This window comes from Gigantopelta aegis, chromosome 14 (genome assembly GCF_016097555.1).
Source record: "Gigantopelta aegis isolate Gae_Host chromosome 14, Gae_host_genome, whole genome shotgun sequence".
NCBI lineage: Eukaryota > Metazoa > Mollusca > Gastropoda > Neomphalida > Peltospiridae > Gigantopelta > Gigantopelta aegis.
The window spans coordinates 47244420-47267869 of record NC_054712.1 but is presented as its reverse complement, the minus strand read 5'-3'; the positions used below and the strand labels follow the sequence as shown (position 1 = coordinate 47267869).

At 36.4% G+C, this 23450-nt stretch overlaps 1 protein-coding gene across 1 annotated transcript in view; it reads left to right on the top strand.

Moving 5' to 3' along the window:
- Window positions 1–21808, top strand: part of LOC121389307 (acyloxyacyl hydrolase-like) — a 46639-nt gene extending 24831 nt beyond the window's left edge. The window contains exons 5-17 of the mRNA XM_041520903.1: window positions 833–897; window positions 1511–1571; window positions 2594–2664; window positions 3764–3812; window positions 4708–4851; window positions 6918–6995; window positions 9806–10005; window positions 11493–11568; window positions 13036–13191; window positions 16763–16822; window positions 17600–17702; window positions 18161–18237; window positions 20399–21808. Coding sequence (XP_041376837.1) covers window positions 833–897; window positions 1511–1571; window positions 2594–2664; window positions 3764–3812; window positions 4708–4851; window positions 6918–6995; window positions 9806–10005; window positions 11493–11568; window positions 13036–13191; window positions 16763–16822; window positions 17600–17702; window positions 18161–18237; window positions 20399–20533 — 1275 coding nt within the window. The 3' untranslated portion in view covers window positions 20534–21808. The remainder of the gene's footprint in view (window positions 1–832; window positions 898–1510; window positions 1572–2593; window positions 2665–3763; window positions 3813–4707; window positions 4852–6917; window positions 6996–9805; window positions 10006–11492; window positions 11569–13035; window positions 13192–16762; window positions 16823–17599; window positions 17703–18160; window positions 18238–20398) is intronic.
- Window positions 21809–23450: the final 1642 nt, after the last annotated feature.

The following is a 23450-nucleotide window of genomic DNA, read 5'->3' as shown; positions in this document are numbered from 1 at the left end:
CATGGGAGTGGGGCTACTATAATCTAGAAGCCCTGAAGATGTCCCATATATATATGTGCATGGGGTAAATTGTTATATTTTTTTAAATATTTTGATTAAGTATTTGTTACAAAAGAAATGCTGTGAGTGGTTTTTGTTTACGTTTTTCTAAGACTAGATGTACTGTAGAGTATAACTGTAAATAGTCTTCTTCATATCATCTTTTACTTTTGCACTAGAGACAACTAGCCCCACTCTCCCCTACATGGACATGTAGCCGATGTAGGTTATATCGAAAATAAAGGCTTTGAAAAAATTAATAATAAGTAATAAATATAATAACAAACTCAGTACCAGTTATTATCAAATTTATGTCCCTCATGAAATAATTTTCACTCAGGACATAAGTTTGATACTAACTGGTAACTCGTTTATTATCATCTAATATTACGCATGTACGTGTAATATACACACGTATACACATGCATCTACACAACTGCAACACCAACAACACCTGTTTCCAGTAACCCTCCAACCCATTCCCGACCCAGAGCTAGCTCTGCCACTCGCCAGTTGCAAATTTCAGGAACAATTGGCGAATTTTATTTTGATTTGGCGAAAATATTTTATGTAATAATTGGTATTTTGTTGAAAAATAACAGTGGATTTTGCATATTTGAAGATAATTTGGCGAATTGTTTTGCTCACCCCGAAAATGCCTTGGTACGATAAGCACGAGAATTCTGAGAATTACTTATTCCTGCAGCTCCCCCGACCACCACCAGACTCCACTGGCAATAATTAGGCCAGCCCTGCTCATAATGCTTCTGATGTGTTTGTTTTGTTTTATCAGAAACTCTTGGAACCAAGTATTTGCAAGCTGCCCGGAATTAAAGAGATCTGTGCCTGGGTAGACACGTGAGTAAACGTCAGTCTTATAGGTACTGACCCTTGTTTTGAGACACTGTACAGTGGCAAATCCAGAAAATCCATTTGGAGGGGGTGGCAAATATATACATGAGGCAGAATGCCAAGGGAATTTTAGGAGAGGTTTCGGAGGGGGGGGGGGGGGTCATAAAAAAAATATATACATTTGTGTATAATAAAATTATAACTGTCGCGAAATTTAGGGGAGGCTCCGGGCTGGCCCCTGCCCACCACTTAAATCCACCTCTACTGTATAATATTTTCAGCTATTACAGTTTAAAATTTATTTTAGTTTTTTTACTAATTGCATACAACTTCTGTTTTTAAAATACATTCTGAAAAATCCAATGTGATTGTCCTAGTTACTAAACTCATGAAACCACTTGCATGGCCAGGGGTCATTCCCCTTCGAATCACACCTCTTTTATTCATTCCAAAAGAAATTGTGTTTAAACAACCTATACATAAAGTAGAAAAAACTGCAGCAGATCCATCCCAGATGTAAAACAATAAATATAGCCCCCCCCCCCCCCCCCCCCCACCTCCTGCATGTGATCTGTTCTGGAACTGCCCTTATTGTATTAATTTCGAATTGTGTTCACAGGACGATTGGACATCACTTACCTTCGTTTGATGTGGATGTTGACGGGTTCTCCAATGTGCAGGTCAGTGAAAATATATTCATATAGGTGATTACCTTTAAAATAAATATTTATAAATACGAATACGAATATAGGTGATTATGTTTTATAAATATGAATACGAATATAGGTGTTTACCTTTATTTATTATATATAAATATCAATACGAATATAGGTGTTTACCTCTATTTATTAAATATAAATATCAATATGAATATAGGTAATTGCTTCTTTTAATATATAAATACGAATACGAATATAGGTGATTACTTTTTATGTAAATTTATGAATACGAATATTTGGATTTCCACTCATTTCACCGTGTGTTGCACACAAAAATACATTACAATACATACCTACAAAATTGAAATACATATCTAATTAACAAATAGTCATGAGTATGTGTACTATTTTGTTTCACTATTTGAGCCTGGATTATAAATTGTTAGTACATGCGTTTATTATTAAATGCTAAAGGTGCTATTTCAAATTTATATAATGGCGGGTTGCCACCAAAATTATTTATTCACTTTTGCTTTGAAATGTAAACATTATACTTTCAACTATACGCCCATGAAAAATTACAACCACACAATTTAATTTACTAGTAGAAAGAGAAAAAAAAAGGAGGAAAATATTTATAGGGTGATCAACGGATTTGGGTGCGTTCATTTGAGGCAAACACTCCGTGACGTTATACACGCAGATGTTGCCGACACGTTTGCTGTAATTGTGCAACTCATCTAGACCTAATGGCTCTATCTAGCTCCTGGCAGCCAATTTCCTAGATTTTGTGGATTTCATAACATTTGTTGCAACCTGAATCTAATCTTATAATTATTGAATGTAGCGCTGTTTGAAAGCACATTATAATTTCAACTTTTCCCAAGTTATTTATGCAAATATTATGTGTGAGATCGATTAGTTTGTAGTTATTTATCTCAATTAAATGTAAACATAGCGATATATTCACTCGTAACTACGATATAGAATATTTAATGGGCAAGTGAACTTTGTCAGGAGGAAACATGTGTTGTTACTTGTAGACGTTACGCGGGTATTCTTGGAGAGGAGCGGACTGCAATGATGACAGAAGTGACGTCCACCCCGGTACCAGGTATGAATATAATACGCCTGTAGTGTTTATAAGACTCGCCATCACATGCGGTCATGTGGGAAAGCTAGTACACCAGAGGTGGTGGAAATTTCAACCTGGGACGAGGCTTGCCAAGTCCCATTGTTGAAATTTTCACCACCGAGGTGTTACGTTTTCTATCCCATATGAACGCATATGATGGAGTCTTTTTCTCTCATTCATTCAGTAAATAAACCATTATTTTACACGAACAGACAGCGATGGCTTAACAAGTAACTTTTTTTTTATTTGACTATTTTATCATAAATAAACTACACTATCATATTTATTGTGTTTGTTTTATGTATTAAATAAAAATAAAATTGAACACTACAAATTAACAAGATAGCTTTTATAATGAAGGTTTTAATACCAAAATATTAGTTTAAAACTTCGTCAAATGACCTCACGTTACCACCTCACATTAATATGACCTCATATGTTACCAACGACGTCATGTTAAACGAGTGCGTGTGATATCCTATGTAGGATGTAAATTTCATGCATAGTTTTCTTTCATGGGATAGTTCTGTCCTATATAACTGAGGACGAGAGAAAAACCATTGAACACCTGTCCATTACCTGTCATTAATGAATATAGTCCTTTGACACTAATTAAACGATGCTAACATAACGTGACTACCACGCCCGTCTGAATATGTAGTGATTATATCTCATGCATATTCATGCAAGGGAAGAACTTATTTGGCATCTTTGAAAAGCGTTGACATCACGATGGCGTTTTATTTTTAGGTAATATTTAAATAAAATTATTATTTTGTTACATGAATTCAGTCACGTATTAAAACATCCAAGTTCTTTGTAATAATGGTAGCTGTGCGTGTGTGCCCATGGCAGCAAGCTTGAACCTTAATAAGACATTAACTGACATTGACTGAAAACTAGTTTAGGTCTGAAGGGTAACAGCCACATATTAACCACAGTTAGAAACCTGTATAGAACTGTACAGAATTGTATAGAACATTTCCAATTGTTTCTATTACTATTCCATAAATCCATTCTAAATAAAAATAATGACAAAGAATATGTTTTAATGTAATGTGTTAATATGACATTTCAGACCAGTCGATTCCGATGTGACGTTTGATTCCAACTGTAATGGAATTTACGTACGTTGACCATCAGATAATAAACTACCGTATCGATGATGATATGTATTCATTATCTCTTTCTCTGTATCACAATCTCTCTCTGTCTTTCTCTCTCTCTCTCTCTCTCTGTGTGTGTGTCTCTCTCTCACTCTCTCTCTCTCTCTCTCTCTCTCTCTCTCTCTCTGACTGTGTGTCTGTACTGTGTGTGTCTCTCTTCCCTTTCTCTTTGTCTCTCTCTCTCTCTCTCTCTCTCTCTGTCTCTGTCTCTCTCTGTCTCTCTGTCTCTCTCTCTCTCTCTCTCTGTCTCTCTCTCTCTCTCTCTCTCTCTCTCTCTCTCTCTCTCTCTCTCTCTCTCTCTCTCTCTCTCTCTCTCTCTCTCTCTCTCTCTCTCTCTCTCTCTCTCTCTCTCTCTCTCTCTCTCTCTCTCTGGCTTCTGTATCTGCCTCTCTATCCCGCTGTTTATATTAACCGTCCTTTCTCCATATTCTCTACCTTCTAGTTTTTTGTCCTCTTCTCTTTTATATATCTACTGATCTCTATATCACTTTGTCCCGCGTTCTGTATTTGTCTATCCCTGTCAGTGGACCCATTGGGCTATTTCTCACTCCAGCCAGTGCACCACGACTGGTACATCAAAGACAGTGGTATGTGCTATCCTGTCCATGGGATGGTGGATATAAAAGATCCCTTGCTGCTAATCGAAAAGAGTAGCCCATGAAGTGTCGACAACGGGTTTCCTCCCTCAATATCTGTGGTTCTTAACCATATGTCCGACGCCATATAACCTGTAAATAAAATGTTTTGAGTGCGCCATTAAATAAACCATTTTCTTCCTTCCCGATCTGACAAAAGGACATTTCTAATGTTATGATTAATCTATTATGTTTAAACTGTGTAATATTCCATAAACCAGGGTTCCGACCCAACCAGCACTCGGCCGTATGAAGACGTGTTGTGTGGGGGGACACAACCACGAGGCATAGCAGTGCTCGGCGATTCGGTCGGCGCTCACTTCCACCTCCCCGAGGAATGGTTCGATTCCAGGAAACTGTCGCCGGTAAGTCATACTGCCGGTAGAGATTAGTTTCCATAAACTATGTAACATTTTGGCGATCAACGCAGATCGATGCAGACCAAAAAAACACAACTTTTTATGGATATAGTCGCGGACCGCAACGGATCAAGAGAGCAGAAACATGTTTAACTTTACTTACAGATCTGCTGCAGTGCAACTGCGTCAACTTTTCTCATTACCGAATTTATGGAAACCCAGCTTATCACCCATTCTCACCAATGTTGCACACTTTAAACAATTTGCTGTCGTCGTCGATTTGTCATTCCAAATAATGTGATAGGATAAAAATATTATCGCTTTCTAAAAGCTGTCAACCAGTACTAATGTTGTCAGTCAGAAACAGACTGGGAGCCGTAAGATGTTTTACTAAATTTACCTGCCTGAAGAAGCAATTTTACGTTGTCATTTGGAAAGTATGCAAAACTAACACGATGATAACATACTATTTGCAATAGGTATTGCGATAAATATGTGTTGCAACAATGCTATAATATTCCATTTTATTTATGTGAAAATTTGAAACAAATTATTATTGAAGCAAAAACGTTCTAATAATTTGAACATTGTCGCCCAAATTCGAGTAATCTACTGTACATTTTGTTACTAAAACCAAGCAAAATAAAATATCAAATGCATATTTCAGAACCCTAACATGACCAAATCGATGACAAGTATACTTGTTACATTTAATACAAACTACTGTCTCCATGTTGCAAAATAGTAGCGAATTTCGAAGTGTTGCGTTAAGCATGTAATCTACGAGACCGCCCCTATCATACACGTGAGTAGTGCCAATCACCCATAGGTTTGTGTATGTAATGCGATAATAGCAAGTAGTCTCCAAAATGCATTGGTATACATGTGGCATTATTTTAATTTATTATTGTGGGTGGAGAAGCATTTGAAGTAATTTACGTGATGTAATCAACGTTACATGTAAATGCTTTTGTTTAACTAATAAAAATCTATCGAATAACAATCGATTAAAATATGTGTAATTACTTTGTAAATTATTTGAAATAACACAACCGTCATGTAATACCATTGACTGTGGTCACGTAACTTACTTTTAACATTTTATAGCGTTATGTTAGAATATTCGCAACTTTGACATTTTCTGTGTCTGAGTCCTGAAATTTGAAATACTGACTCTCTCAATATTGATCTTTTAATAATAGTTGTTTTTGTAAACATTCAAATGTTCTGAATTTTGATTATTTTGCGCTGTCAATTTGTGCAACATTGGTGAGAATGGGTGTTATGTTTTATTTCCAGTAAGTCCTCTTTCCAACAGGTCATATTGTCGGTGGGTCAATATGCCATATGACCCATAGATTGCATGTACATGCATTTTAAAGGCACAGACCCTGGTTTCAGCCCGAAAATATGGACACTAAGTTTGGTTTAAGTTACAAACCTGTAACACATTTGTATAACATTACAAGAGAGTGAAAAAAGAGTCTGTGACGTTGAAACTATGAACTATCGTTAAAAATAGACTAAAACTCCACTCCATAACTGTTACTTCCCAGACGCACATGCGTTTTTAAAAATATTTTTAAAATGCATTTTGTGGTATTAGAAACACCAGGATGACCATAACAATTTTGGTTGTACAGAAATGGATATTCTAAACAATAAAATATAAGTAATGTTTGATTTCAGTGATCATTAAGGCTCTAATAGTGAAAAACATATGCTGTAATGTTTAAAAACTAGGATCTGACCCTTTAAATTTAATAATGACTGTATTACTATTAGAATGGAAATAGAGATCAGAATGTTGTTTTTGTTCAATAATAATAATAATAATATCATTATCATTATTATTATTATTAAAACTAGAATATTTATGTCAGTTATTCAAATTATGCTATTTAAAAGTTGTTTCATTTCTAGAAGAAAACGTTGTGGTATATAGGTTTTATAATGTATGATTAGTTTTGTGTAGAACATGCATACCGTATATATGTAGCTATATACAAAGTCGAGGCAATTACATAGGCTTACATGCATATAACAATAATGTACTTTTCATATTTTAACAGAAAGTATTTGAGAACTTGCCTTTCATCATCGAAAACGAAATTGACTGGCCAGAAATGTCTTCAGTTACAGGTACTAACTGAACATTAGTCAGACATTTTATTTCTGACAAGTTCTTCCCTGTATGTTAATATACAAAAGTTTCTGCATTCTGTCAAAGATACAAACAGTATATAGTATATTTTGTCTCTACACAAAGGAAAACATCAAGTTAGCATGGAATATTTCTACTCTCTATTCATTCATTATAGCCTAGGAACCTCCCTCCCTCCCCCTCACTTTTAAAAACTTTTCACATTTTTAGATAAAATACCATAATCCAAGATGGCCACCATATAAGACACGTACTTCCATTAAAGTAGACCGGCCTTGGTGGCGTCGTGGTTAGGCCATCGGTCTACAGGCTGGTAGGTACTGGGTTCGGATCCCAGTCGAGGCATGGGATTTTTAATCCAGATACCGACTCCAAACCCTGAGTGAGTGCTCGACAAGGCTCAATGGGTAGGTGTAAACCACTTGTATGAACCAGTGATCCATAACTGGTTCAACAAAGGCCATGGTTTGTGCTATTCTGCCTGTGGGAAGCACAAATAAAAGGTCCCTTGCTGCCTGTCATAAAAGAGTAGCCTATGTGGCGACAGCGGGTTTCCTCTAAAAAACAGTGTCAGAATGACCATATGTTTGACGTCCAATAAGATAAAAAAAAATCAATGAACTGATTAGATGATTAAATAAAAACAGGTTTTACTGAACTTCTTTTTTTCCATTGGAGTATATATGCATACAGTATCGTATGTAAAATTTTCAAAAAACAAAAAACAAACAAGCAAAATCGGTGCCAAAAAAGAGTATATACCAAAAAATATCGCATTGGCCTAACGGTTCGTGGTTATCTGTATGTGATTTAAACTTGGTTTAACCTTTCAGGTTTTTGATCTTTGGAAGTCATACTGTTCCAGTGGAATAATTATAAACGACTGTTCGAAAATTTTTCTTTGTAACCATATTCAAGAAAACTATTGCAGCTAACGGTAATAATGGCTATTGTATGCATTCTTTATAAACTTTGTTAACAGGGGGTCCTTTTGATGTTTATGAAGATACTGTTTTAAGATTATGTTTTACAAATTCGAAAATATGTATTTATTTAATTCAAGAAGAAATATTCTACCTGAATAATAGCATGTATGCATTCTTTATTTAGTTGTATTTGAGGGGGTCTTATTGTGTACAATGTCACTTTTAAACAATATTTATTAAAAGTATAAATTTGTTAGTGATTTCGATGCATTTTTCATCTTATAAACATTTGTGCAGTTTTGGTGATAATTTGCAGGTATGGCATCTGGTGGCATGAACACGTTTGTTACTAGGTTTGTGTCGATTTATGTCCATACTATGCACAAATAGTTTCACATTACAGAATTTATCTAATGTTTCATCCCCAGCAACACGCTACTGCCTTTTGTGACACACCAATACACACTATCCCTATACATTTGTATTATTAGACAAGTAAATGTTTCTATATATTTACAAAATTTTTTTTTATATTTTTTTTTAAAACGGCTGGGGGTGTTATTGAGGTTCTTTTTTTGTTTTTTTTTTTTCTTTTTTGGGGGGGGGTGGGGGGGGTTCAAAGAAGTATCAGACAATCCTTAATTAATGTTTGTAATGAAAATACATATATTTGTGATTTCTGAAACTGAATATTGATACTGCCAACTATCATTCTGCCACGAACCTATCACACGTGTGTGTAACATGTATGTATGTTGTGTATACAGTGTTATATTTGGGCTGTATTCAGGCCTGCTATAGTTTGGTAATATTTTTGTTATTGAAGGTGCAAGATCTAGTTCAATGGCTGACAATATTGTACACAGGTTTGTTACGCTTGCGACTAACAGTGCTAGTCAACCTAACCAATGATAATCTAACAACTATTAAAGTTCTATGATAGGTTTTTATTTTGTGTGAAGTCTGGTTAAAACAATAATTCAGTCAAAAAAAAAGCAAAAAAAAAACAGATAATAAAAAACCCACTTATGCTGCATCCCGATTTTGTCCCGTCCCATTTTGTTCAGTTTAGCAAGGTGTGTTTCATTTGGTTTCGGTGATTCGTCAGACTGAAATATGAAAATCAGACCTTATATATTCGTACCAATTTCCCGTATGAAGCTTTTCTTGCTGACAATATTCCTCTAATCACCAGTAGGCATACTAGAACCTCTTTCTACCCATGCTCTTCTCTCACCCACCTCCTAACACCGACCCCCAACCACCTACTGCCCCCCTCCCACCAACATCCTTCTTACGAACTTTTTTACTAATTGCTATTTTAAAAATTCTGCACATTTTCAACTCTATCCCCCACCCCATCCCGAGTCAGGTCATCGATCTTATCGGAGGTCGGACTCTGGATGGGCGTGTTCGAAACCCTAGTGGTATATGGGCACGTTAAACTAATTATCTATCTATCTATCTTACGATCACCTTCATCAGCTACTAATTCGTCAGTTAAACACTCATACCACAGTACAAGTAGTCTAGTCATAGCCATTATTAAATAGTAGCATGTTGCTATTACTAGATTTTATTTTTTTCATAAACTGAAACATACGAAATAAAAAATAAAAAATCTTATTTTTTAAATTATTTAGGGAATTATTTATTTATTTACTGTTTTTTTTTTTTAAATCCTTATATATGTTTGATATGCAGAGGATATAAAATATATTTGACAATTAATAAAAAAACAAAACAAACAAAAGATTACGTCCCCCTTTTTAGAGTTGAATTGCAGTGGAAATATGCAAAGCAGAACGCCATGTTAAAAGTAAGAGTCACACACATGTAAAAATAAAAATTGTACTATCAATGCATAACACACATAAACTGCTTTTATGCAAAATTACATTTAAGTGTTCTGCATACTCTACTCTATTCAACTTCAAAATGTGGACTCGTTTTAATCATCCCATGTAATATCATTAAATCATTTAATATTCACAGTCTGCGTCGAAATCAACTAAAGGATTACCCCATGTTGATCATCTACTCACTGGTTGGAAACGACGTCTGCAACGGGTAAGATTATTGTCAAGGTTACTAATTAAATATTCTTTAAAAAAACATTTCATCATTAGCTAAATATAAAACACACGGGCTAAAATAATATTGTTTTACATTACTGTAAATATTGTGTAATAATGAGTATAATATTCATAGCTTGCTAATTATAAAACATTTAAAAACAAAGTAATTATGTGTTACATACTGTTAATTACTAATGTAAATAACAGTAATGTGTGTAGTACTGAATAAGAAAACATGACTTTACGGAGTTGTTGTACACTTTGAACACACTGCTTCTCTGTGACGTAATACACTGAACACACTGCCTCTCTGTGATGTAGTACACTTTGAACACACTGCCTCTCTGTGACATGGTACACTTTGAACTCACTGTGACATAGTACACTTTGAACACGCTGCCTCACTGTGATGTACACTTTGAACACACTGCCTCACTGATGTAGTCCATTTTGAACACATTGCCTCACTGTGACGTACACTTTGAACACACTGCCTCACTGTGACGTACACTTTGAACACATTGCCTCACTGTGATGTAGTAAACTTTGAACACTGCCTCTTTGTGATGTGATATAGAATATAAAGCACTGCCTCACTGTGACGTAGTACTGAATATGAAAACACTGCCTCACTGTGACGTAGTACTGACTATGAAAAAAATGCCTCACTGTGACATAGTACTGAATATAAAACACTGCCTCACTGTGACTTAGTACTGAATATGAAAATACTGCCTCACTGTGACGTAGTACTGAATATGAAAATACTGCCTCACTGTGATGTAGTACTAAATATGAAGCACTGCCTTGCTGTGACATAGTACTGAATATAAAAGCACTGCCTCACTGTGACGTATACTTTGAACACACTGCCTCTCTGTGACGTGGTACACTTTGAAAACACTGCCTCTGTGACGTGATATAGAATATAAAGTACTGCCTCACTGTGACATAGTACTGAATATGAAAACACTGCCTCACTGTGACGTAGTACTGAATATGAAAACACTGCCTCACTGTGATGTAATACTGAATATGACAATACTGCCTCACTGTGATGTAGTACTGAATATAAAAGCACTGCCTCACTGTGACGTAGTACTGAATATGAAAACACTGCCTTGCTGTGACGTAGTACTGAATATGAAAACACTGCCTTGCTGTGACGTAGTACTGAATAAGAAAGCACTGCCTCGCTGTGACGTAGTACTGAATAAGAATTAAAGCACTGCCTCGCTTTGACTTAGTACTGAATATGAAAGCAGTGCCTTACTGTGAAGTAGTACTGAATATTATAAGACAACAATTCCTCAATGTGACATAGTTCAGAATATGACAATAATGCCTCACTGTGAAGTAGAACAGCATATAAAACTGCCTCACTGTGAGGGAGTACACACTTTAAAAACACTTCCTCACTGTGATGTGGTATAGAATATAAAACACTGCCTCACTGTGACGTTGTTTTCTTGGTTTCAGACACGCAGACACGTTCGCTCACATGACGACGCCGCAGGAAATGTACGACAATGCCCTCAAAACCATGCTGTATCTGGTACGTGTTTTAAAACAATACAACACAGTCTGGCAAAACGAGGCAAGGGAAAATGTCTCAGAGACCCTGTTTCAGATGTGGGAGTTCCTATAGATGTGATATATGCCAAAACAGAGTTCTGCCCTACCTAGACCAAGCCGTCCCTAGAATAGTACCTTTTAAAGTTTTAATTTACAAGTTCTTACAAGTGCCCCTTTATATCGTTTTCATGTAGGCCCTATATCTGCCCTACCTAGACAGAGCCGTCCCTACAATAGTGCTCTTTAAAAAAGGTGATCAAAGTCAAGTTACAATGAAATATATGATAGTTATACTTATATACGAACCAAAGTTGATTCTATGGCTTTTTCCTAGGTCCTCCTCACCCGTTCTCCCACCCCTGGTCAAACGCTAAAATTCATGATTTAGTGATTGAGATCTAAGAGTAACGGGTTTGAACTCTTCTAAATAATAATTTTTGGGTTATAAAACTCCAAAAGAGGAACTGATCACTGTCTGAAAATGGGTAATTTTGTTATCAAGAAAAAACAAAAACATTCTTGGGCTATAACACTTGCAAAATAATGCTTAAAATTGTTTTAAAATTATTGTTTAAAAATGGCTAATTTTGCGATTCAGATGCCAAGGAAAGGCGTTTAAAGCCATCCAATTTTAAAATTTCCTTGAGGGAGCATGTCCCCGGACCCCCCCCCCCCCCCCCCCCCAACTCTGGCAAAGCACATCGTGCCATGCTTCACAACGACCTTTATCACTAGCCCACCCCACTTGAAACAAATGCTCCGACGGGCCTGCAGGCTCATATATAATGATCTCTATTAATGCAGCTAGCGGTCCAGAAAACCGCAGCTATTCATTTAGTGTACACTTCCATTCGTACACTGTGATGTATATACACAAATGCATTCATATTAACTGCAAATATTAAAGCTTTTATTAAGATGCCCTATTAATGAGTTAATGTGCTCCTTTTTTCTTGGTTTATTCCTCCCCCCCCCCCCCCCCCCCCCAAAAAAAATGTCCTGGATCTGCCCATGATTTGTGTATCTAGGATAAAGTTTTACCACCTAACAGTTCCGTCATGATTAGGATAACATGTTTTGATATTTTGTTTCTAGGATAAAGTTTTACCACCTAACAGTTCTGTCATGATTACGATAACAACATGTTTTGATGTTTGTGTATCTAGGATAAAGTTTTACCACCTAACAGCTCCGTCATAATTAAGATAACAACATGTTTTCATATTTGTGTTTCTAGGATAAAGTTTTACCACCTAACAGTTCCGTCGTAATTAAGATAACATGTTTTGATATTTGTGTTTCTAGGATAAAGTTTTACCACCTAACAGTTCCGTCGTAATTAAGATAACAACATGTTTTGATATTTGTGTTTCTAGGATAAAGTTTTACCACCTAACAGTTCCGTCGTAATTAAGATAACAATATGTTTTGATATTTGTGTATCTAGGATAAAGTTTTACCACCTAACAGTTCCGTCATGATGACCGGTCTCGCAGAAGGACGTTTTCTCTACGACAGTCTTCATGATAGGATTCACCCGATTGGTCGGCTGCACAATGACGTCACGTATCCGGACTTATACGATTACTTCAATTGTCTTGAGGTAATCAAATACACTGTGTATTCACCGTTTCAGTTACCCAGTCAAGTACAAATGAACAGCTTTATTTTTTTTATTATTTTTTTTTTTAATTGTTTGTTTATTGTTTGTTGGTTTGTTTGCTGATTGATTGAAGTTTTTTGGAGGTTTTTTTGTTCATTAGATAATGGCGTCATATAATATATATATATATATACTCACGGAAAAAGTTCCTGTGCACCAAATAATTGCATATAGAATATAATTTACTTGAAATCTGGTCATAAAAAATTCAGTAAATGAATGTGTAACCACTGCCTTCGATATTCCAGCAGTGTCCTGTCAATTGCACGAGCTTCATGCTTTGTGATCAAAAGTTGCATTACTAGCATTCTTGGTCACATGCTCCTGTTTGACGTCATTTTTCTTATCATTGGATACTAAAACTATTATATGGATTCTAATCGCTCAGAAAAATACTTTTGTTGGTATCTGATCGTCATCAGTGTGATGCCATGCCTCCATGAAAATTGAATTTCTTCCAACAATGGGTATGATTGAGGTTAGAATGACACAAACGTTGTTGCTAGTCATTCTGCTGTTCATTGGTGTTCATCAGGAAACGATGCAGTGTGGAGATGTTCTCGACAGTTTAGGGACTCTCACTAGGGTCTCTCCTCTCTGATAACTCTCTCTCTCTCTCTAACTCTCTCTCTCTGTGTGATGTATGAAAATTTTAAACAACTCCACTTGTCTTTTATATATATATATATATATATCCGACCTCCGATAAGATATGTGCCTGACTATTGTGTTACATTGTGTGTGTGTGTGTGTGTGCGTGTATACAGTTGAAAATCCCATTGGCTCGAACCCTGTCGGTGTTCAAGAAGGTGTTTGACCCATAGGGTAGGTCGACCGAACCATTCGGTTAAACATCGGATAGATTTTAGAAGGGACAGTCCAAAATTGAATTAGAGATCACATATTATTTTGGTAACTGCAAACTTAAAATTTTCATCAAGGTAAAAGTTTATATAGCATCGAAATATCAGATTGAAAGGTTTGGGTATTACAAATTTGATCCCTTAAGAAAACCCCTTGTCGGTATTAATTAAATGTGTGGTTGAAATAAGTCTTGAGAAGCCGCATGGTCTGAACGAGACTAACGCTTCACCCCGAGGCCATTTTGTGCACTAATTGTTTGATTGGTATCACGGTTCATCGAACAGGTACCGTAACACTAGCTGTACTTGAAAGATCATTACTGATAGCCACTTAACGCACAACATGACAGGTATGGCACAGAAAGGCTTGCATGGCTAAGGTTGCGATTCTCCGATTCATCTATAGCTCGTTCCACCTAAATAATTAATCCGAAGGTTGTAATAACCAACTGTGCAAGCGCAGCAATTGTTGGTCCTTTTCGATGGCTTTCCAATTGATATTTGATGGATCACCAGTTCGAGGGAAATACAGCTAATAATACAGACGGGACCGATAATTTAATTCGAGCGAAGGCTTATAGTCGACCCTGGACATGTTCGACCCATCATCAGTTAATACAAGAGTTAACCTAAAAAAAACCTCGGGACTTCGTATTTGGTTCGAGCGTTGCAGTGTGATCGACCCTTCTGAGGTCGAGCCAACGAGATTCTACTGTATGTACAATTGAATAGGCCTTAAAATGGGTGAAAGCACTATTCAATTGGAATATATACATACTGTATCTTTAAGACAAGTGGAGGTGTTTTTTTTTAAATTTTAATTCGAACATGAGAGAGAGAGAGAGTTTGTGCTTGGGGACCTGTAAAAAAAAGTGTTTTTGCCTTGGTATAATGAGCCATGAAAGGTACCATTTTTTTTTTTGGGGGGGGGGGGTCACAGTTTGGTTGATATATTGGGGTGGGGGGGGTTTTGGGTTTTTTTGTCCAACCATTGTTTGTTTGTGGGGGGGGGGGGGGGGGTGCAGTTATGTCTATACATGTGTGTACGTAATGATTCAGGGCCCCATCCCTGACATTATCAAATTGTTTTTGCTGGGGCAATAAAAAATTTTTCGATAAACTTCATTTTAAAAGTATTTTTCATATATGTATAATATATACAGTCGAGCACCGTTGTGTCGAACTTGCTCGAGTCGATATATCGCTTGTGTCGATATGACTGGCCGGTCCCGGCTAAAACATGTATTTAACTATCATGTTTTTATCTCATTTCAGTTGATAACGTTTGTGTCGATATACTTTTTCGTCCAACATAGACTTTTAAATGGAAAAACATCTCTATGTGTCGATATTAATATTATGTGTTAAAATAAATAAAATATTTAAAAAGGTAGATGTCAATTGCGTGATTTACAATCAGTGCCGTACCGGTATTGTGAGCATGTTACCAACCATCAAAAGACTTGCCAACATTTGACTGTAAACACATGATTTGTACATGTAGTTACTGTAACAGTTCATGTGTAAGATGAACGAATGAAATTATCTAAACCATTGAACTAGGTACTAAAATGGTCTTATCGAGCTTAAAAAACCCCGCTAGCAGTATTATTATTACAGAATGCAGCTAGTCGTGTTACTTGTGGCTTTGAGAAATTGTGGACTGGGAAAAGTAGGATTAATTCATCTCGATAGGTTTACTAGTTGTTACTGTAATTGACAAAGAAGTCGGCGTTCTCGGTGTTTATTCAGTGATGCCACTGTTTCCGCTATGCTGACTTCCTTATGGCAACTGAGGTTCCGGTATGACCCAGACGACAATGTTCCATCAGTGACCAACAGTGTGAATTAAGAGGAATATGCACGTGCCGATGACAGCCAAGCATTTTATCACCTACGCTCTCATGTCAGATGACAGCATGACCAAAGAGTTGTTAACTTCACGTGGCCCTGTTGTATCTGAAGTTGATACAAGGATTGTCACGGAAACTGATGAGACGTCGATGTGTAAACGTTTTAGCTCTTCAGCTTTGGTGCCACGAACCAATGCACGACAAACATTATTCCTAGACTTTATGAATTAGGTGTGGGAATTTTTTATTTGTTCTTCTGCAAAACATTTCGTGTAACTGTAGTTTGTTGATATAACTTTCTTATGAATTCATATTTGTTAAAAAAAAAATTTAGATTGTTCTAACGTGAAGTGCACAATGATTTTAATTTCACAATTTATAGGAATTTTAAAAGATAAAAAAAACTTTAATAGAACGTGCACCATGGTAGATTGATTAATTATTAGATTGATTAATTTATTTTTATACCATAATAATTTTCATCGGCTTAAATAAAAAAAAAATTATGATTCGATAAAAATATTTTTTATATCTATTTTAAATATGACTTCTTTTGCTTGTACATTTGTTTTTTGGGGTTTTTTTAAAACATATTTCACTTAACGTTTGAGTCGATACTTGGTTAATTCGATGTTTTGTGATCCCCATGATATCGACACAACAGTGCTCGACTGTATATGTAGATGTATATGTAGATGTATATGTAGATATATTACCTATAATATTACCTAGATTTGAGACGTGCGTTGTGTTTGTTCTTGGTATTATGTGTTCGAGTATGTTTACATTCTCCAGATATCACCGTGTACTGGGTGGATGAATACGAACAAGACGGTCCGCGACATGACCTCAGAGGTGAGTGGATATCTGTTTTGTGACTGACAGTGATATTCTTCTTTTGATGGTCATTTTTCTTTAAAAACTACACAGTTTTATTTTTTGTTAGATTAGGTTAGATTATTTATTTACGTGTCTCAAATGGGTGGGACGTAGCCCAGCAGGAAAGCGCTCGCATGATGCGCGGTCGGTCTAGAATCCATCCCCATATAGGTCTAATTTTCTCGCTCCAGCCTGTGCACCACAACTGGTATATGAAAGGTCATGATATGTGTTATCCGATTTGTGGCATGGTGCATATAAAAGATCCCTTGCAACTGATTAAAAAATTACTGTGTCGCTCAGAATTACCAAATGTTTGATACCCATTGCCGATGATTAATAAATCATTGTGTTCTAGTGGCGTCGTTAAACAAAACAAACTTTAAGGTCACTATCAAAGTACAGTTCGGACACTTCACCCTGGGCATGACATGTCTGAAGTCTTGCCCAGGATACACAATTCCAAACAGGCCCGTTCGAACAACATCTGGAATGGGTGGTGGGGGGTACAGTTTCTAGTGGAGGGTGCATAGTCTCTAGTTGGGGACACAAGCCAGATTTTTTTTCTTTGCTTTATATAGAGTAGGTAAAAAAAAAAAAAAAAAAACTACATTTTTCCCCACAAATTAAACTAATTTGTAATGATGGATAAAGTTGCGAATGTCACCGAGTTAAAGTAACAGTGCTTAGAGTGAAAGTAAAAGTGAAAATCGACCATACCACTGTGACATACATGTGATTGTTGTGTTTCAGAGAGCGGAACAGCTCAGCGCTGCTTTACAAGATTTAGCCAATAACAACGCATCTTTGTTTACCAATTTCAAACTGTACTACATGGAATGTCCACTTAATATTGGTATGTTATGTGTAGCACGAACATTGTTTATAGAGAGAATACTAAACGAGTTCCCGTGTGAGACCGTTTATATTACAACAAGTGTTTTTAATCTTACATCATGAGCGAAAGTGAGTGATGTACGATTAAAAACACATGAATAGTAATATAAACGGTCTCACACGGGAACGATTATAGTATTTTATTTATTCTACTACACATCAATGAACAAACATCGCACAAAATGACTTCCAAAATAATTAAACAAGACATGAAAATGCACAGATTAAAGACCGGGAAAATGACGTTGCTCATTTTATTTAGCTATTTATCAATGAAACTTTGCATTCCTGCGCCACACATTTATCTATGAAGTTTACACAAACAATATTATAAACATATTTAAGGCTAAACAAAATTGGTAGTCTGGGGCTAGCACTAGTCTTGCCACAACATAATTTATATTATATATATTACAGGTTTCAGATTCTGGGCTAAATATGGCCTTCCAACATGGAAACTAATAGAACCCGTCGACGGATTCCATGACAACCAGGTAAATGAGAAAATATTTCAATACTAATACCCCCTTTTCCCACCCACCCCAAACCCCTTTCCTTTCCTGGACGGAGCAGCCGGCCTAGGCTGACACCTGCGCCCAGGACAGGCGTGCACTAATAATAATAATATAATAATAATAATAAAGTAATCATCATCATGGTCATTACTTAGCTATAGCAGTAGTACTGGCAGTAGCAGTACTGTAGCAGTAGCGATAGGAGTATCAGCAGTAATAGTAGCAGTCACAGTAATAGCAGTCACAGTATTGTAGCAGTAGCAGTAGGAATATCAGCAGTAATAGTAGCAGCAGCATCAGTAGCAGTACTGTAGCAGTAGCAATAGGAGTATCAGCAGTAATAGTAGCAGTAGCAGTAGCAGCAGCATCAGTAGCAGTAGCAATAGGAGTATCAGCAGTAATAGTAGCAGCATCAGTAGCAGTACTGTAGCAGTAGCAATAGGAGTATCAGCAGTAATAGTAGCAGTAGCAGCAGCATCAGTAGCAGTACTGTAGCAGTAGCAATAGGAGTATCAGCAGTAATAGTAGCAGTGGCAGCAGCATCAGTAACAGTACTGTAGCAGTAGCGATAGGAGTATCAGCAGTAATAGTAGCAGTGGCAGCAGCATCAGTAGCAGTACTGTAGCAGTAGCGATAGGAGTATCAGCAGTAATAGTAGCAGTGGCAGCAGCATCAGTAGCAGTACTGTAGCAGTAGCAATAGGAGTATCAGCAGTAATAGTAGCAGTGGCAGCAGCATCAGTAGCAGTACTGTAGCAGTAGCAATAGGAGTATCAGCAGTAATAGTAGCAGTAGCAGCAGCATCAGTAGCAGTACTGTAGCAGTAGCAATAGGAGTAGTAGTAGCAATAGGAGTATCAGCAGTAATAGTAGCAGTAGCAGTAGCAGCAGCATCAGTAGCAGTAGCAATAGGAGTATCAGCAGTAATAGTAGCAGTGGCAGCAGCATCAGTAGCAGTACTGTAGCAGTAGCAATAGGAGTATCAGCAGTAATAGTAGCAGTAGCAGCAGCATCAGTAGCAGTACTGTAGTAGTAGCAATAGGAGTATCAGCAGTAATAGTAGCAGTAGCAGCAGCATCAGTAGCAGTACTGTAGCAGTAGCAATAGGAGTAGTAGTAGCAATAGGAGTATCAGCAGTAATAGTAGCAGTAGCAGCAGCATCAGTAGCAGTACTGTAGCAGTAGCAATAGGAGTATCAGCAGTAATAGTAGCAGTAGCAGCAGCATCAGTAGCAGTACTGTAGCAGTAGCAATAGGAGTATCAGCAGTAATAGTAGCAGTAGCAGCAGCATCAGTAGCAGTACTGTAGCAGTAGCAATAGGAGTATCAGCAGTAATAGTAGCAGCAGCATCAGTAGCAGTACTGTAGCAGTAGCAATAGGAGTAGTAGTAGCAATAGGAGTATCAGCAGTAGCAGTAGCAGCAGCATCAGTAGCAGTACTGTAGCAGTAGCAATAGGAGTATCAGCAGTAATAGTAGCAGTAGCAGCAGCATCAGTAGCAGTACTGTAGCAGTAGCAATAGGAGTATCAGCAGTAATAGTAGCAGTAGCAGCAGCATCAGTAGCAGTACTGTAGCAGTAGCAATAGGAGTAGTAGTAGCAATAGGAGTATCAGCAGTAATAGTAGCAGTAGCAGCAGCATCAGTAGCAGTACTGTAGCAGTAGCGATAGGAGTATCAGCAGTAATAGTAGCAGTAGCAGCAGCATCAGTAGCAGTACTGTAGCAGTAGCGATAGGAGTATCAGCAGTAATAGTAGCAGTCGCAGTAATAGCAGTCGCAGCAGCAGCAGTAGTAAAGTAGCAGCAGTTGTCAATCGGATTTTCTACAACTGGTACACCAAAGGCTGTGGTATGTAATGTCCTGCATATATAAACAATTGTGTATTGGGTAGCCTATGTGGTGGTGTTACGTGTAGGTTCACCCCATTCTCCCCCATCTCTCTCTCTCTCTCTCTCTCTCTCTCTCTCTCTCTCTCTCTCTCTCTCTCTCTCTCTCTCGTAATGGTGGTGCAAGTAGTAGTTGTTTAATAATATTTTCAATTTCTCATCATCCTGAGTTCTATTGAAATCAAAACACCTGTTTACGACAAGTAATATTATCATTTATTAACAACATTTTTGTCTTTCTCTTTTATTACATGTAGTTTGGCCAGGCGCTGACAGCCCAAATAGCTTGGGATTATTTTGAGAAGAACCATCCGGAAATACTTGGAAGCATTAACCCTAACAACGCTGAGATCGAGAGAATCTTTGGACAACAGGGTGGCTATAGAAACTAAGTCAGCTTTTGGACTGTCAGATTCTTTGTGGCAATACTCGGTGAAAATATTACTACACAACATTAATGCAGTCATGATCAATTAAGATGGGAGTGGTGGCAAGGAGTAATTTGGCCAGGGTGTGAGTCCCCAAGGGCAATGTGATGTTTAGAATGTAATGTGACAGTACAAATACAGAGCAACGTATCAAATATAAATAACGGAGAACGTATCAAATATAAATAACAGAAAAACGTATCAAATATAAATAACAGAAAAAAAATGTTTAAAAAAAAATAACAGAGCAACATCAATTATAAATAACAGAAACATATCTAATATAAATAACAGAAACGTATCAAATTTAAACAACAGCAACGTATCAAATAGGAATAACAGAAAAACATATCAAAATTTTAATATCAATAACAGAGAAACGTATCAAATATAAATAACAGAGAAACGTATCAAATATAAATAACAGAGAAACGTATCATATATCAATAACAGAAACGTAACAGAGAAACGTATCATATATAAATAACAGAGAAACGTATCATATATAAATAACAGAAACGTATCAAATATAAATAACAGAGAAACGTATCAAATATAAATAACATTAAGATTGTAGCTACTAAAAACAATGTCTTTCTTTTTTTCATTTTTAAATAGCTTAATCTAGTTTAATGTTAATAACTACTTTGAACGTACTTTCGCAACTAAAATAGATTAAGAAAAGTAGATTTAAGATACACTGTTTGATTTTTAGGTCTGAGCACCTGCTGTTATTTCCTGACAAACAGTTCTGAGTTTTGTCATGATGTTTCACTGATATATCTACTGTGATGATGCTGTTTATGTCACTTATATTTTATTTATTTATTTAATTAGGATGTTGGTCCTCTTTGATAGGAGTCTAATTCGGATTTTACTTGATTATTATATCTAAAAATACGCATTGATGGGTTTCATATTTATATTTTTAAAATCATTTCCGGTGATAACCTTATGGCAAGGGTTGCATTCAGATTGTATTTGATTATTATAATATATTATTTTGGCATGGGTTGGGTCAAATTTTAGTTGATTTGGATTTTACTTATTTCTGGGTATTTGCCCTTTGGCCGGGGTTGCATTCAGATTTTACTGGCTGGATTATTATATCCGAAATAATATATATATATATTATAGTCTTAGAGTGGAAACCCGCTACATTTTTACATTAGTAGCAAGGGATCTTTTATATGCACCATCCCACAGACAGAAGTGTGGAATGCAATACAATGGCATCATTTGGTGGGATCCATGTTCAGCACTGAAATTAAGATGCATAATGCTATTTTACGTTATTCCTTAGTCTCATAGTCATCCAGTGTAAGTGTCGGGTACTCGGGTCCGGGTCGAGTTTGACCCTTGAGTACCGAGTCCAATAGTTTGGACTCATGGAGGCCCTACCTACCAGGCATGTTATAATTTTGCTTTCTGCAAATAACTACATTTGTAAACCTTTTCGATCATGGAAGAAATCTAAGTAATGTCTCTACTGCTAATTCATTGCTATTTTACCTTGGCCAGCTTATGCAAAACAGAGAGGGACATGCTTGAAAACCCTTATTTTTTATGTTTATAACTATATAGGCATATATGTATTGTTGTTATATGTGATGGGTTTACGGTTTGACTTGGGGGAGGGGGGTGGGTATATCTAAAAAAAAAAAAAAGCTCTAGTCCGGCGTCTGTTTTTGGTGAAATGATTATAAATTCATTCACTCTTGGATAGATATGAATTATTCTTAGGCAAGATTGAACAGTGTTTTTTGTTATCTTAGTTCGACCTCTGTCAAAGCTTAATTACAGACTGAATTTCGTTTTACTATTTTTATTTATTTATTTTTACATTCCAGTGGAAATGATGCAGTATTTATGTTGGTTAGACTTTTGCAAAATTCATTAAATGATTGTTATGTATAAACGTTATTTAGAGTTGACTCATATATATATATATAATTGGTTAATATATATAAATTTGTGAAAGTTTCTGTTCATGCTCGGTATTGTTTTAATACTGAATTTTATCAAATTAATTATTTTGTTAACACTTTATGCAGCACAAGCATATTATGTCCATTATATCATGTTATCTATGATTTGAATTAAACTATTTTTGTTTACTTCGTCTGTTATTTTATTTCAACAAACATGCTATACCTTTTCATTTCATTTCATTTCAACTTATTTTTGTGCTTATATCCAAGTAAGGTTCAAGCACGCTGTCCTGGGCACACACCTCAGCTATCTGGACTGTCTGTCCAGGACAGTGGGTTAGTTGTTAGTGGTTAGTGAGAGAGAAGAGGGTGTAATGGTCTTACACCTACCCACTGCATCATTAAAACTCGCTCTGGGTGGTAGCCGGTACCAGGTTGCGAACCCAGTACCTACCAGCATTATTTACGATGGCTTAACCACGACACCACTGAGGCCGGTCATGCTATACCATGAATTGCATAACACAGACAAGCAAAACAGTACAGTTAAATGTGAACTTCAGAAATTCCTTAGTTTTATTGAACCAATTAACAAAAAAAAACCCAGCCATACATGTATTCAGACAAAAAAAAAAGTTTAGCAATTTGGTAAATGTGCTTAAATAACCGAAAACTCGTGGCTTTTAAAGTGAATTCAGACACTTTGTTTAATTGCTGCATTATTTGTCAGTATAACTATAAATATATAACAAATGGGTGATTTTCAATACGAAATGAAATTCGTAACCTTCATGTCGTTGAATGTAGCTTATTTTTAAAGTTCAGTGCTGTAGTAGCAAATTGATAAATGTTTTTGTCTTTGTATAGATAGAAGGGAGTGTGGCGTAGCCCAGTGGTAAAGCGCTCGCTTGATGTGCTGTCGGTTTGGGATTGATCCCCATCGGTGAGCC